Source organism: Homarus americanus, unplaced genomic scaffold (assembly GCF_018991925.1).
Source record: "Homarus americanus isolate GMGI-L3 unplaced genomic scaffold, GMGI_Hamer_2.0 scaffold29478, whole genome shotgun sequence".
Classification (NCBI taxonomy): Eukaryota; Metazoa; Arthropoda; class Malacostraca; order Decapoda; family Nephropidae; genus Homarus; species Homarus americanus.
Window position 1 is genome coordinate 421,850 of NW_024747997.1, and position 15,104 is coordinate 436,953.

Consider the following 15,104-nt stretch of genomic DNA (forward strand, 5'->3'; position numbering starts at 1 on the left):
TTAGTCAGGTCTGTATCATCCATCGTCATCCTCCACAGTAGTCACATATCATCATATCCTCATGATTTGTTGATATTGAAGTTACAGACTGTGTAAAAGATCTACACCTGTTAAAAATAAAGATAAAACAAAACAAAAGCGGTTCTTAGCTGCCCTCTGCTGGTTTTAACCTCCCCTGTTGCCTTTAGGGATGTCTTCTGTTTTTTCTTCTTCTTTTCTTTTTTTCAGTTCACTTTCTGACAATTTGTCGGTATTTATGTGCTATCTGTATATTTCACTGCATTTTTGCTATGAATAACTGATTTTATACACTTACTCAGTCCTTTAGAAACACAAGAAAAATAAAATAAATCTTTCTTTGGGGCAGTAATAGAATGCCTTTTAGGATAATAAGCTTATTGATTTTATTTATTTATTTTTTTATTTTAACTATTATTTCCTTATACAGGTACTTTCTTTTCCCGTTCTCATCATGACTACAGTAAATCTCTTATTCTGGGATTATCCCACCGGAGCTGGGTCACTGACCCACATTAGATTTCAGAGAAAAATGTAATAAACAATAATATAATAATAATAATAATAATAATAATAATAATAATAAGAACCATAAAAGAAATGCAAAAATTAAAAAGTGAGAAACTGTATGTATGTTGTGTTGTGAATAGTAGAAAAACAATTGAGACCCTGCAATTGTGTGTGTGTAAATGAGGCAGGAGGCAGAAGTCCAGATGGGCAACCTGGGACTTGGACCTGGTTTTCGTGATGCCATATGGCAGCAGGGTCTACCAATGAGGCCTTTTCACTGTGTCTCCTGTGAATGGTGTGTTATAGGTACAGTTTCAGAGTGCTTGAAACACACAAGCAAAATAAAATTAAGAGATGCTCTTGTGGCACCTATGACTGTTGGGCCTCTGCCTGGCAGCATTGGTGCAGCACCAGCTTGCTAGCCAGTTTGTATTCACTTTAGGATGTTTTAACTACCTGGGTCACTGATAGGCTCCTGTGAACCTTCAATTTACCTAAAAGCACAGTCCTCCCTGGTTGAGGGCTTTTATCCCAATTAAGTGACCACAACTCCCTGCCTTCAAACAAAGTTTTGGCCATCTCTGTATGGTTACTATGATTTGTAGGCCTCTGACTGGGCTGTGCCTCCAACTCAGTCAAAAGAAATTGAGTTTTTCAAAAGGCAATGTCGCATCTTGCATTAAAATCACCATCGATTTACACTTTCACATCACTAGGCGATCTTGATGTTCTTATGTAATCACTGTCCAATTCCTGCGGCGCTCAACAGCGAGGCCCAATTCTGAACACGCTTTGTTACAGAGCGCCATGAGCCGACCGTGCGCCTACACCTTGTGATTACAGTAGTACTCACTCCAAAAAGTAGCTTTATGAAGAAGTCCTGTGAATTTCAAAAAAGAACCGCCATCTCCTCCTGTTGTCTCAGTAAGGTTGTCAAAATTATTCATCTCTGTTATGTCACATAAATGGTAAGGAGTACATTATGGAATTGATTGTATCTAGTAGCACCAAAAATCTGCTGTGTTCTGTTAATTGTAGAGGGCACTTCTGAATAGTGCAGTGATTAGGGTTACAAACCAACAGATATTTTATAGATTACAAATCTACTGTATTGCTCATCTCAACATCCCAACCCAGTAAGTTTGTAGCTTAAAGGGTTTTTCTGTGATGAACATTAGAAACCTGAAAAGTACACTGTAGTACATAACACAAACAGCTCTTCTTGGGCTCTAAATCACACCTGTGAAAACTGAAAAGCCATCAGAGAGCAACTAACAAAAAAGAGGTGTTAGAAGAGGTTTGGTTGGTTCATTTGTCTTCTTCAAGAAATCATTTGGTTCCCTTTCGGACAATACACCATGATACAGTCCAGTACAGTACTACAGTATTTCATAAGAGACATTTAACATTTTTACTGTGTACGAAATATTTTTAGTTCATACTCACAGTTTTCTCTTTCTTCAACACAGACACATTCTGTTTATTAAAACCAACATATGGTCAATATGTTGTGAAAATAATTTTTATTTATTTGTTTATTTTTTGTTTTGTAAATATTCTGGAAATGCTTCCGTATTTTAATAACATCATTACCCTTGGATTTGTGACAAAATTCTTATTGTTAATTTTACAGGTGGGTGGAGAGGAGGATCTCTGTCTGCACACCATGGCCACTTTACTCTCTAGCATCACCAGGACTCCGGTAAAGTGTATAAATACAGTAATCTCTACAGTTCTTATGGGTATGATCTCGACTCAAGACCAGCCAACTTATGTGAAATGAACAAATTTGGGATTAAAAATCTGGTGTTTGTATCTCTTAAATCTGAAAATGGAAAGGTACAACTTTTCCATATTTCTGACCTGGCTTATGTCCTCACACCACCTCCATGGTCCCCACCATTATCAGCTGTTGTTCATGCAGGGGTTGAAAAACAGCAAACATAAACAGTAACAGCACCTTTTTCTGTACACACACAAAAAACTGGAAGTAACTTTTTGAAAAATTTTTAGAGAGACAATTATAAATCTTTCATAAATTTGTAATATACTGTACTGGCTGTGCCTGTATATTAACAAACATAAAGGTTTTACTGTACTACAGTTTTGTTACCCATCATTGCTTTTTGGGAGACAACATTTCCTCGCGAACAGCTTCTCGTTGTACCCTCAGTGGTTGCCAACGGCTTCAGCCAGTTTATTGTAAAAAGATTAACCAATTGGCCAGCTTACCTAATGTCACCTATCATGAAAGAAGTGCATTGTTATTTTTAGGGTAGTTAGATAAGGAAAGGTTGGTGTGATGTTTTTTCTGATAACATATAACATAAGTTTGCTGGGGAAGTGTTTGGTTGCTGAGCTTTTGGGATCACTCACTAGAGAGCGTATCAACAGTTTAACTGTAAAATATGGTATCTGGGTGTGGCTGGACAGTACTTACTCTTAAAACTGGAGAAAAAACCAAGTTGGGACGTTGTTATTTCTCCAATCTCTCTTTCTCCATTTGAGAGGTAAAATTTATGATTTTCAGAAGAAACCCAAAATCTTACACTTTCTAGGTGATATTGTGGTGGCTCACATAATGATTTAAGTGGAACATACTGTAACACAATACATAAGGTTGTTGCTGACCTCTTTATGACAGCACTACCACATGGGTAAGAGTGGTGCTCTACCATCATTGTGGTCTGAAAAAACATACATTTATTTTGACATTTTTGGGGGATGAATTTATGTTAAAGGATATTTTTAAATTAACAGGGTGTAAGTCTAAACTCTGCAACTTAGTTCTGTATGATTACCAGCGTGATGTACAGGACACACAAGCACACTTTTCCATGGAGGGGGTGGAATGAGGTAAAGTACTGTATACTTTAATGCATTGATTTTGAGGATCACTTTGTACAGTATTATCTTAGAAAACATGATAGGCCACTTAATTGTTATTCATTGAGCAGGTATTACACATAAACTTGTTGCATAAGTCAAAGAAACAGGTGCATATGGAATCCTTTCAATTTTGGAAAAGAAATTAAATTTTGCCATGACCTTCCCTCAAATTGGTCAAAACGGTGAAGGTTATTTGTATTTTCTTGTTTTTCCACATAAACATATGAAATGATGTTAGATATACAAATAATACTGTGTAATCAGATCTCATTGTTTTTTGACAGACATAATACCAGAATGATCTCTAGTTTTTTGAATATTTGTTCATTATAGTATTACTTACATCATTTTGCCCATTCTCAGAGCTTCACAGGGAAGCAGCGTGCTGTGGTGGTGTGTCTTTGGGGAGAAAACGGCATCATATGGACTCCTGGGGGCTGCAAGGCTGCGGCCCTTGAGGATAATGGATGGACGAAAAGATTTTTCCAGAGGATGATACCGACCTCTTGCTTTTGACCCTGAAACTATGGTTTGTGTACTGTACTTGCAACATCAGTTCGAGAGAGTATAGTTATATGAGCCAGTTATTAGTATTGATGCATTTGTTTATATATTCCCCTAATAATAATATTGAAGGTGGTTTACATCCTGTATCCTTATTTCAATCATAGAACATTCAAGTACACTACCAAGAATCCTTGCAGACAATCATCCAGTATAGACTGAGATTTCACTTTGTAAACTGCACTTTCATAAGCTGAAAATATGAGCAAATGTTGCTGGGTATTTCTGCTTGTTTTCTCCAAAAAGTTTCTGTCATGTTTCCATGTCTTGCACCTATTCTCCCTTATACAGTAGCTACACCTCTTGAGGTTTTTGTTTTACCTTCATCCTTGTTGGCTGTGTCTTCGTCTCCTGTTTGTGTGAGGTGTATCAAGGTTGAAGAAAACTCAAAGAAGATAAATAATATGAACAGCAATTATGCAAAGATAGTATAAAAGAGTGACAGGAAGAAACAAGCTTTATAGTTGTTTATGTAACAAACTTGTAGTAGCAGTGTACATAGTAAGTCTTTAATATCTACATTGTTTTTGCTGTGCTTTTAAAATAATTAATTGTACAGTACATGTCAGCAGGATGTGGTACTTTAATGCCGCATGACAAAAAGAAGTGGGAGATTCATAAGATAAGATATATTGATAGATGAAATGAGTCGGTGTAGCTAATAATTGCATATAAAATTACATGAAATTAACTTGATGTTTTGTTGTCCACCAACAGACAGGAGTAGAGAGCTATTTAATATTATGACCCAGGAGAAGAGTCATCTCTTGCACCTAACTGGTGCTTATGACACTTCTGCTCTGATATCTTCCTGGAGGGCATGCCAACAGCTCCAAGAAAGTAATGTATATTATGGAGTTTGTTTATACTCTACTTTCTTACCATAGTCAGGAATTACTTCCTATATAAACCTTTATTACACTGTTATCTGAGAAATTGATAATATTATGTCCAAACAATTCTGAGTCAACAAATGCATCATAGATAAACAAGTATTTGGGAAGAACATTTTAAAATTTTGTTATAATCTCATGGTGCTGTGTCAAATTGAATTGTAATTTAAAAGATTCCTTTGACCAGAATCAGAAACATAAAATTAGATAATAAAGATATCAATGAAGTACAAGGAAATTACAATAAGAGGCCATATGACTCCAGAGGTGTTGATGCAGTCTCCAAACAGTTGCTTTGACACATCTACCACATAGAATTTTCTCATGTTCTTTATCACGTCATCTTCACTGTTCATAACCCGCTGCTCTAACTTGAATACTGTACTCACTGATTTTGCTACAATTCTCTTGATAATGATCCTGTCAGTTTAAACTTACAGTGGGTAGCTTTATAATGACGGATTCTCTTCTGAATATTCTCTTGACGGTTTTTACCTATAAAATTGAGAATACTACTCTTAGGCAATTCACTATAACTAACAGTAATGTATTTTTTTACTAATTTGTGTTTTTTATTACAAGTATTAATGATGTTCTTTATTTCAGGAGTTTAGATGCATATTTATGCACTTTTTACAATTTTACAATTTTATACTATATTTTCAGTGTTAAAAGTGGTTGTATTTGGGGCCTGGAGCAGTTAATCCTGCTTGAATAGATGCTTTATAGCGAACAGGTTGTAGAAATAATTAGATTCGTTATAGCACTTCCTGTCATCTGAGTCTCAAGATTATTCAACAAATTAATTCCTCTTTAATTTTTTTTCTCTAGAGCTGTCTTTATACAGAAATATAAATGTCATGCACTAGTTCAGTCGTTCATTCTGTCACTTAGTACACTTGCTGACCAGTCTCGCCTCCTCCTCCCATATTACTTTTTCCTTCTTTTAACAATGTTTTTAGCCCATCACATCATAAACTGGGTGATGCATCTCTTCCCTCGGTTATGTTAGCAGTTCCTATCAATATCCCAATCTTTTACCTTTATCTCTGCAATGCTGTACACTTGCTTACAAAGTAACTGCAAAATTTTTTGGTAGACAATATGACTACAATGGATGAGGATTTTGACAACCCTACTGAGACAACTGGGTGCTGTGTTCATTTTAACATCTCTCCGGACCTCACCTCTCAAACACTTTCTGTGAATGTACATCCTCTTTATTTTCCTAATAGGTCCCCATAACCCTTTGAGGGCAGCCCATTCTTGGGTATTTTATTTTGGCTAACGCCAGATGATTTTATTCATCCTAAGGGTCAAACCCTACAATTTACATTATAATGAAGATTAAATAGCAATTCAGGTTCTCCTGCATCATATTTAACACCTTCTGTTAATTTTAATGACTAAATATAAAGTAGGTGTGTTACTACAGCCACATTCCCTGGACTAGTATGGAGGATTGCATCTGAATAACCTGTTCCCCAAGTCACTTACATTGTGGAAAACCTCCTTTCTAGGGTTTCTTGATAAGCGTGGTCAAGCCTGAAAGCTGGGATATCTTCAGTCTTCTGAGTATTATTTTTCAGTGTCTCATCTGCTCCTTCTGTGCCATCCAACACACATGTTTGACATCAAGCTACATTCTGCATCTTCAGGACTATGATGCAATCAGGTAAGTAAACAAAGTGATATAAGCTACCATAGTGTTTTGATTCAGAAGTCATTATAGTTAAGTATATTTCATTAAAGTTCTGGTGTAGTTTAGATTCTCCTTCTGGAATTAATAGTCAAGTTTTATTTGTACATTGTTTGGGTGAGGAAATCATAATAGGAGAGAATGGTTAATATTCAAGGCCTATACTATATTGTTTTAACTCAAACCTCTATGGGTACAGTAGTGATATTAGCAGCTTTCATTTGAGTAGAACTTGTCACATTGCCATAATTATTTAACCTTGGTTTTATCAGAGTAATAATATGTCAAGTATTATCTTTTTTTCAGATCTAAAGCTCAGAACTATCTTGCCGAGGTACTGAGACAAGTCCCAGGTATCAGTAAGGACTGGGTCTCCTTTGGTCGTTTGTGTTCCCCTCGTGTACTCTTCATATTTTCTTCCCGACTCTTACCCGTGCAGATAAAATCTCAGGATAACTCCTCAATACAAAGGTAATGTTAAAACCTCTCACTTTATGCTTATTAGTTTCTATGCTCTTGTTGTTTATGCTTGAGGGTTATTGATTTGCACATATTCATTTGTATGTCTGTCCCTTTTATGCAAATGATTTAGCAGGATTAAGCAGAATACAATAGGTTGTTATGCATAGTTTATACCTTTTGTAATTTTTGTAACTGTATTGTATCAGCAGGACAGGCCAGAGGACCAATAGAGCCAGCCCTCTTCGCAATTTGGAACTTGCCCTTGAGGACCAGATTTATCGTCTCCTCCGTAAAAGTCGAGTCATAACCAATATTAGGTGAGACACATTTATGATGGGTAGTTGACTGACTAACCTTGGTGGCGTATGGAAGTGCTGTACTGCTGTCGAATATGTACGGTGCAGGTTTCGAAGAATAATTTTCTCCATAGGTCATCATATTTCCTATATCTTGGTTAATAGTACTGTATTGTAACTATGTTGGCATCCTTACAGTCAGCATGAATGAAATTAGATAATATTTCCCCTTCTCCTTCTCCATACAGTGCAAACTCACTATTTGCCTTGCCCAACAACCAAGCTTATGTTTACATCATGGAGGAGAGCCAGGAGGAGGTGCCACCATCATCCCTCATCAATAATACACTTCGCAAACTGTGCTCTGTACAAGGTAGTTATGTACAGTATCTTGTCATCTGCAACACTGAGGGTAAATTGAAATGATGTGATGGATGGCATGAATTGGTTTGAAAGGCTACCATTACCATTGAGACCATTGTTGTAGTAATGAGTGACAGGAGTGAATTTGTTATAATGGCTACCAGTGTGAAAATAATGAATGTCATGTATGTTTCATGAACAGCTTCCTGCCGGTGAGACCAGTGAAAGGATTTTTTGTGGGTAAGTGTACGCATAGGAGAATTACAGCATTTATTTCATTTATTGAACTTGTTCTGTGTTTTATTCATTCCTTTTACAAGCACAACTTCTCAGACACTTATCATTGGTACTGGGGAGATGGCAAGTACTTTGAGAATGTGAATGGCAATCATAGAATATTAATTGAAAACAAAAAATTGTCTTGGACAATAAAATGAACATACTTGTACTGTATGTGGAAGAAAGTGTTGAAGGGATGAATGCGATACTGCTGGAGTTTAGTTGTTATTAATGAGTAAGGGGGTACAGTATGGTTTACAGGTCAGAAACTGTGTGTGTTTCCCAGGGTTGGACAGATGTATAAATGTGCAGTTATATGTAAATGTGCGGTTTACTTCTTTATTTTAGGAGTCTCCTTTCTAATTGCTGTTCACAGATATTCAAAGTTTTATTTTGTTTTCCTGAATTAAAACTAAGAACTTGTAAATTGTATGTTAATCTTTTTTATATAGTGTATTTTTTTTTTTATCTTTTGGAATATTTGAGTAGAAAAAAAATGGTGGATTTTAGTGTACAGTATAATTCTTATCATCCACAGATGGTATTATCAGTGACCTTACTCAACTGACTCTGGGATCAAGTAGCAAGAATATGAACATTGAAAGCAGCAGCAGGGGAGGAAGAGGCTTGGGCTGGGATTCTCCTGCATCTCAGTCCACACACTCAGACGCTTCTTCTGCAGATGCCTTAAGTTCATCTATCTTGGCAGGAGTGGCCACGGAACGAAAACGAAATCTAGGTGAGTGTTATTGCAATACTGTACTGAACTGTATGCCTTATACTTTATACCCTAACTTAACAGTACATAATTTATAGGTACTATTTCCAACAGGTTGTCAGTACGGTACTGTATTAAAAAATTTTCGTTGGGTTACAGTTACTGTTCTCTAATACATTTGCCTGTTAATGGGTTTAAATTTTGTACTGAATAGGCTCATACAAGTTACTATTTTTTGTAACAGATATGACTGGATATACAGTATGCTAGATGTATTTTGGTAATTAGAAATAATACATGTTAGTTCATTCCTGTGTTCCAGATCTTTATCTTTTTTCTTTTTCTTTCCAGAACATAGTTTCAACGTATTCCTACAGCAGCATATAGATCAGGCATTAGGGAAAGGATTTGACGATAATGTTGGCAGACACTCCGGCCCAGTATTTTTCCAGGTGCAGTACTGTATATATATATATACTGTATATATATTTTTTATTTTTATGATTACAAGGATTCTTTCAGCCAAAGTTGGTTCTTCTCACTTGGTCAGGTTCAGTTGAAAGATATGAGGAGAGACTTACTGTACTGTAGTTCAAAGATGAGGACAATATTATAGTTTTCATTTTTGGGGGGAATTTCCATATTTTACAAAAATCAAAAACATTCTTGCAATCTTTTTTTTTTCTACCTCTGCTACTTCAGGTTTACCCATTAATATTTATCCTCATCCCTGATTATATGGTCAAAATATCTCAATTATTCTTATGTAATGTAGCCATGAGATTGTGTCAGTCCAAATCCATAAACTTTGGGTTATGACTTTAATTCAGATTTGTTCTGATAAATTTGGGTTCAGGTCCAACTGATTGTCAGATTAATTTGGTTTTGGGTTGAAACATTTATTTCTTTCCTAATCACAAGCCATGTTTGAGAGAAATACTTCCTGGGTTGCAGGTTCCCCGAGCAAGTGTGTGGTTTGATGCTGTTAATAGAGTGTACAAGTTTTTTATGCTAGATCCTTCAGAGAAAGACACAAAAGCAAAACAGGTCAGTGTTTAAAAGGTCTAGTACAGTAGTAGTGTAGTTTTTTGTTTTTGTAAATAAGGAGCAACTCAAACTGTCATTTTTTATTCAAATTACATGAAATACTGGTAAGACTTAATCAAGATATAAACAATGGATATAAACTTTATTTATGGTATCCTTTTATTTATTAGTATGATAATATAGAAATACACTGTACCCTCGTTAATTCAGATCAATATATTAGTGACCTCACTTTACGCGGTTAATCCAACCCACGGCGCCCGCTAAAGTGAACAAATATAACATATGGGATTAATTGAAATAGAGACCGGCCGTAATTTCTAAACCCACTTTTTTTTCAGATAATACATCTACCTTGTAGTAAAAATATTATCTTAACTTTATGATAGTATGCACACACAATTAATAATTAAGAGAAATATCAATAATATTAGGTTTTTTAACACTTACATTAGTAGAAAAGATGGTTGGGCACACGGGGATGGGCGGTTGGTTCCGAGGCAGAGGGCAGATTATTGGCCCTCACTTGTATCAATTGTATCACTATCCACCACAGAGGCTTGCAGGGCCTCTTTGTCAAACCCCCCAAAGTCCATATAAGTCCATATCCTCACCATAATTATCACTATCACTGACTTGGGCCGCTGTGGTGGGTATGCAGTAAAGAACTCGTAATGTTTTGATGACTGGGCGACCAGGCAAGACGGTTTAAGCTGGCCCGCTTTTAAAGGGTACACACACCAAGGAAAGTGAGTATCTGGTTTCGCAGGGTATCACCGCGTGAAACGGAAACACGCAGTGGGATCATAGAAAGCGAGGGTTGACTGTACAGTAAACCCTTGAAAGTCCGGATTGTGGATAGTCTGGACCCATTCAGGGCAAGAAACATTTGTCCAAACCCTTAAATATTTGTTGTTTGAAATTCCCGGCGCATGCGGTCATTTGAAATTGCCACCAACAAACAATCCCTTGGCCTCTTTCCTCCTTCAGACCCATGAGAGAGCAGTTTATTTCCCACTCTTAGAATGGATTTGCCCATAATGTTGCACTGTGATTGGTTACCTAAAAGTTCAACACGTGTTACAGAAAAACAGTAAGATTTGGGGTAAAATAATTCAAGCAATGGTGATGGTAATCATCCCAGGAAGAGCAGAAGATGAGCAGGTATTATACACTCTCACACAGCCCAGTCCATCAGTCTTCATAATTTTGAAGTCAAATTGCAAGTTATATATTGTATTTTTCTGTTATTTAATTTTTTTATTATTAATGATAAAACATACACCATAAGAGGCTGATCTTACAATAATATAATGAATAAAAAGAAAGTGAACACCCCCGACACAGAAGAGATTACCTTCTAATTCAGATTGTTGTTTTATTTGAATTCAAATTATAAACAGTGGTCCCTCCATTAACGAGCACAATTGGTTCCACAGAGTCACTCGTTAACTGAATCTATTATTTCAATGGGATATTGGGTAATTGGTTCCAACTCACAGAATTCCCTTAAAATTAATTAAAAAGTACAAACAAAGTACTGTATACCAGTAATACAGTACTGTACTGTACAGTATGTTGTACAATAATATCATATTTGCCAGCGTATAAGACGCACCAACGCATAAGACGCACCCCTATTTTACAAGGATATTTTATGGAGAAAAAAATTTAGTACGTTTCATCATACATTTATTGAAAGTGATTTTAAAGTGGTTTTGTAAGGGAAAACATATGATTTTGTGCATGTAAAAGCAATATGTACTGGAATCAAGTAGGAAATCACATATTGTAACATTATACTAACCCAACTCTACCTCTGATCAGAGCAGTTGTGTGGCTTGTTTATATTTTAGTCAAGAGAATTACCAACAGGATGTGAAACTCTTATTTTTGGCTGTGATGTTTTGTGTTTCCGCAATCTGCCACCAGGATGTAGCACCATCGCTATTGTTTTGGCGTCATTGGCTCATTGCAAATGGCTGACTGGCGGCTGAACTTTCTGTTAACATTTCTTTCATCTTTCTAGGGGCATTTTGCATTTAGATAATAAAGAAATGTTTCTTAAAGGTAACACAGTCGTTAAATAATGTAAGACATGTATCTGGTGTGGGTTACATATGCTGGGGAAGGAGGTACAGTGAGATGTAGTGAGCTTCCCTCTGCTGTTAAGCCAATGTAAGCCATTATTTACATCTTCAGCAAATTTGCCGTAAGTTTGTGGTAATGGATTGTGATAATTTGGCTTGTTTCAGTATTTTATTATTCGTAACAAAATTTTTGTGCTTACTGGACTACTACTTGTCCCAGACTCCCCAGCTAGGCACCTCCGCCTCCGGCACTCGGCCTCTCATCCGTAATACAGGCACATTAGACGCAGGGGATATTGTGATACTCTTTTTTTTTTAAACTGCGTCTTATACGCCGGCAAATACGTTATATAAAAAACAAAATATTTTAACACTTAATTTGGGGTGTGTATGTAGAATTCCCGGAGGCTTTGTTTACATAGCGGCAGCACAAACATCTGATTGTAGACACAGTCGATGACAACATGCCATATTCTTTACAGAGCGCATTGGTTCTAATGCCTTCTTCGTATTTCTTAATAATTTCTTGTTTCACTTGAATTGAAATTGCCTTCCAAGATTTCTTTGGACCCATGCTTGATAATTTCACCTATAAAATTTTAAGTTCACAACAATTTATTTAACTAATTCCAGATTTTTTTATTTAAATCAACACTGCACTGTATACATCTGCTCCCCGACTTACGACTGGGTTAGGGACCCAAATCCAGGTCATAAGTCGAAATGGTCGTAAGTCGAAAATGCTTAAATAATACATAGAAAATCTAAAATGGGTGTCACTTTTTCTTCTCAGCACCACAAAACTCTCACTTTTAAGCTTGCCAGCCATTTTAAAGCGAATTACAAACGAAATTTTGTCAGTACACAGCGCAATCACTGACGTTGGGACTCGAAAATACGTAATTTGACAAAATTTTGGTACGACTGAGGCGGTCGTATGTCTGGGTGGTCGTAAGTCGAGTAGGTTGTAAGTCGGGGAGGAGCTGTATTATCAATATGTTAACTAATTTCAGAATGACCAATAATTTTAATGTAAAAATGCCAAAATATTCAAGAGCACAACTTTCTCAATGTTTACGCCACTGGAAACAAAGGTAAACATAGAATCAATTATTGGCGGACGAGTCGATCAGCTGATGCGCTCGCCAAAACGTGTTTCTCGTAAGGCTGTCGTTAATAGAATTTGTACTCATTAATAGAACTGAAAGTCCTTACGGAAAATAACACGTTAACTGAAATCTCGTAAATTGAACCGCTCATTAATGGAGGGACCACTGTATTGTATTTTTTTTAATACTGTATATTATATTATTTGTGATGAAACATTCACCATAATAAGCTGATCTTAAGATAATACTGTACTGTATAATAATAAATAAAAAATACTTGCAATCGTGGCAATATTCTCATATGATCAGCTTCTTGTGGTGTTTGTTTCATCATTAATAATATAGAATATTAAATACTAATAGAAAAAATACACCAGGTGTGCGTGTGTGTTTCAATAAACCGTTAAAAATATTTACCAGTAACTACCAGTAAACAATGGAAACGACGCACCAACGCACCACCAGCTGTGAGTGTCGGTACAGTTGCCAGGGCAGATCTCTTGCGTCATCATAGCAAGCCCAAAGTAGCCAAATGCATGGTATGGTATGCACAGGACGATGTAAAACATAAAGTATTCATTTTTTAAAGTTTATTTATAGATACTGTACATAAATTTTTGTTCATTACATTTGAAACATCAATCTTTGTTAATTAAATTTGAAACAAAAGAAAACTACGATACCGTATTTCTAAATACCGGGTATTTTCATTAAAATATTACATCACAAGTATATTTTACCTTAACTGTGACTGAATGAATATATTCTCAGAAATAAATATGGAAATGTAATATTTTTGCTGAAATGACGTACGTATTACAGTGGAAAGTGGGATAAAATCATGACGAAAACAATGACTTTCGCTTTCTTTCGTTGTTCAAAAGATTTTACCGTGGAACAAACCTGTACTGTACATGTACTAAATGATTACGGTACTTAAATTGTTATGTCTATTGCAAATATAGATTGTTTATACAGGTATTCAAATAAATCACTATCTTACAAGAATCCCAGCAATGTAAGTTATATTCACCCAGGTCGTTTGGGTGGCAAATTATGAGAAGAGCTTAGTCACTCTTAAGTAATGATAAATAAACACGTAGGCCTTCAGCGCCAACTGTCACATCTTATCTCAAATAAATAAACAAACACCACACTCTGTCACCTCACCTCCCGCCCCCCATGCTCGCTGGCTACCTCCCTCCTTGTGTTCCCAGACAAAAGATTGGTGATAACTTTATTCTTTAAGGTGTTTATTTTATATAATATCTCAGACTAAAGTTAGGAGATTATAATTTGCATTGCTGGAATCCTTGCAAGACAGCCAATAATTTGAATATAAACGTCATATATTTTGCTCAAGATATAAAAATGTAGTACATTAGTGTACAATACTGTGTAGTACATTTTATAATACAGTATAAAGTTTTCAACTGTATTTTTGGGTAGATTTACATAAATTTCTTCATTTATTTTCATCCATTTACATGCACACACCATACTAAAAGAAATAAATGACCTTAGTGCAAAGCTGGAGTGTACATGTACTAATTTCATTACGGTACTAAAATTGTTATGTCTAGTGCAAATTAGAGCATGTTGCTATTCAAATTAATCAGTGTCTTACAAGAATCCCAGCAATGTTAATTATATTCTCCCAGGTCATTTCACTGGCATTTTAAAATGGGAGAAGTGTAGTAGGACTGTTAAATAAACACACAGAGACCTTCGGCTCAAACTGTCAAACATATCACCTCAACCCACCCCACCCCTCGCTGGCTGGCTGGCTCCGTCCCTCCCTCCCTGCCATCTGCTCAGCCAGGGGTTTATTTAGGCTTACAGTTTTTATCTTATATAATATCTCAGACTAAAGTTAGGAGATTATAATTTGCATTGCTGGAATCCTTGCAAGACAGCCAATAATTTGAATATAAACGTCATATATTTTGCTCAAGAGATAAAAATTGTTGTACATTAGTGTACAGTACTGGTTTTCAGTTAAAAACTGTTGTATTACAATAATATTCCCTCCTAATTGACTTGAATAAATACTTGAATGGAAATATACAATATTTTTGTTGAAACTACCCGCGTTTCAGTGTAAAGTGTCGTAATAATAAATGGTAAACAATTTGCCTTCGGCACTCTGTGTTTCAGGCACGGCGAG

At 36.0% G+C, this 15,104-nt stretch overlaps 1 protein-coding gene across 5 annotated transcripts in view; it reads left to right on the top strand.

Annotated features, from left to right (window-relative positions):
• Window positions 1-15,104, top strand: part of LOC121879904 (protein SMG8-like) — a 75,653-nt gene that overhangs the window by 17,281 nt on the left and 43,268 nt on the right. For 3 of the 5 annotated variants that reach the window (XM_042386689.1, XM_042386687.1, XM_042386690.1), the window contains 6 exons: window positions 6,880-7,044; window positions 7,242-7,352; window positions 7,580-7,704; window positions 8,512-8,712; window positions 9,043-9,143; window positions 9,646-9,738. In XM_042386689.1, coding sequence (XP_042242623.1) covers window positions 6,880-7,044; window positions 7,242-7,352; window positions 7,580-7,704; window positions 8,512-8,712; window positions 9,043-9,143; window positions 9,646-9,738 — 796 coding nt within the window. Of the gene's footprint in view, window positions 1-6,543; window positions 6,550-6,879; window positions 7,045-7,241; window positions 7,353-7,579; window positions 7,705-8,511; window positions 8,713-9,042; window positions 9,144-9,645; window positions 9,739-15,104 lie in introns of those variants that run through there. The other 2 variants (XM_042386691.1, XM_042386688.1) reach the window with 2 other exon arrangements.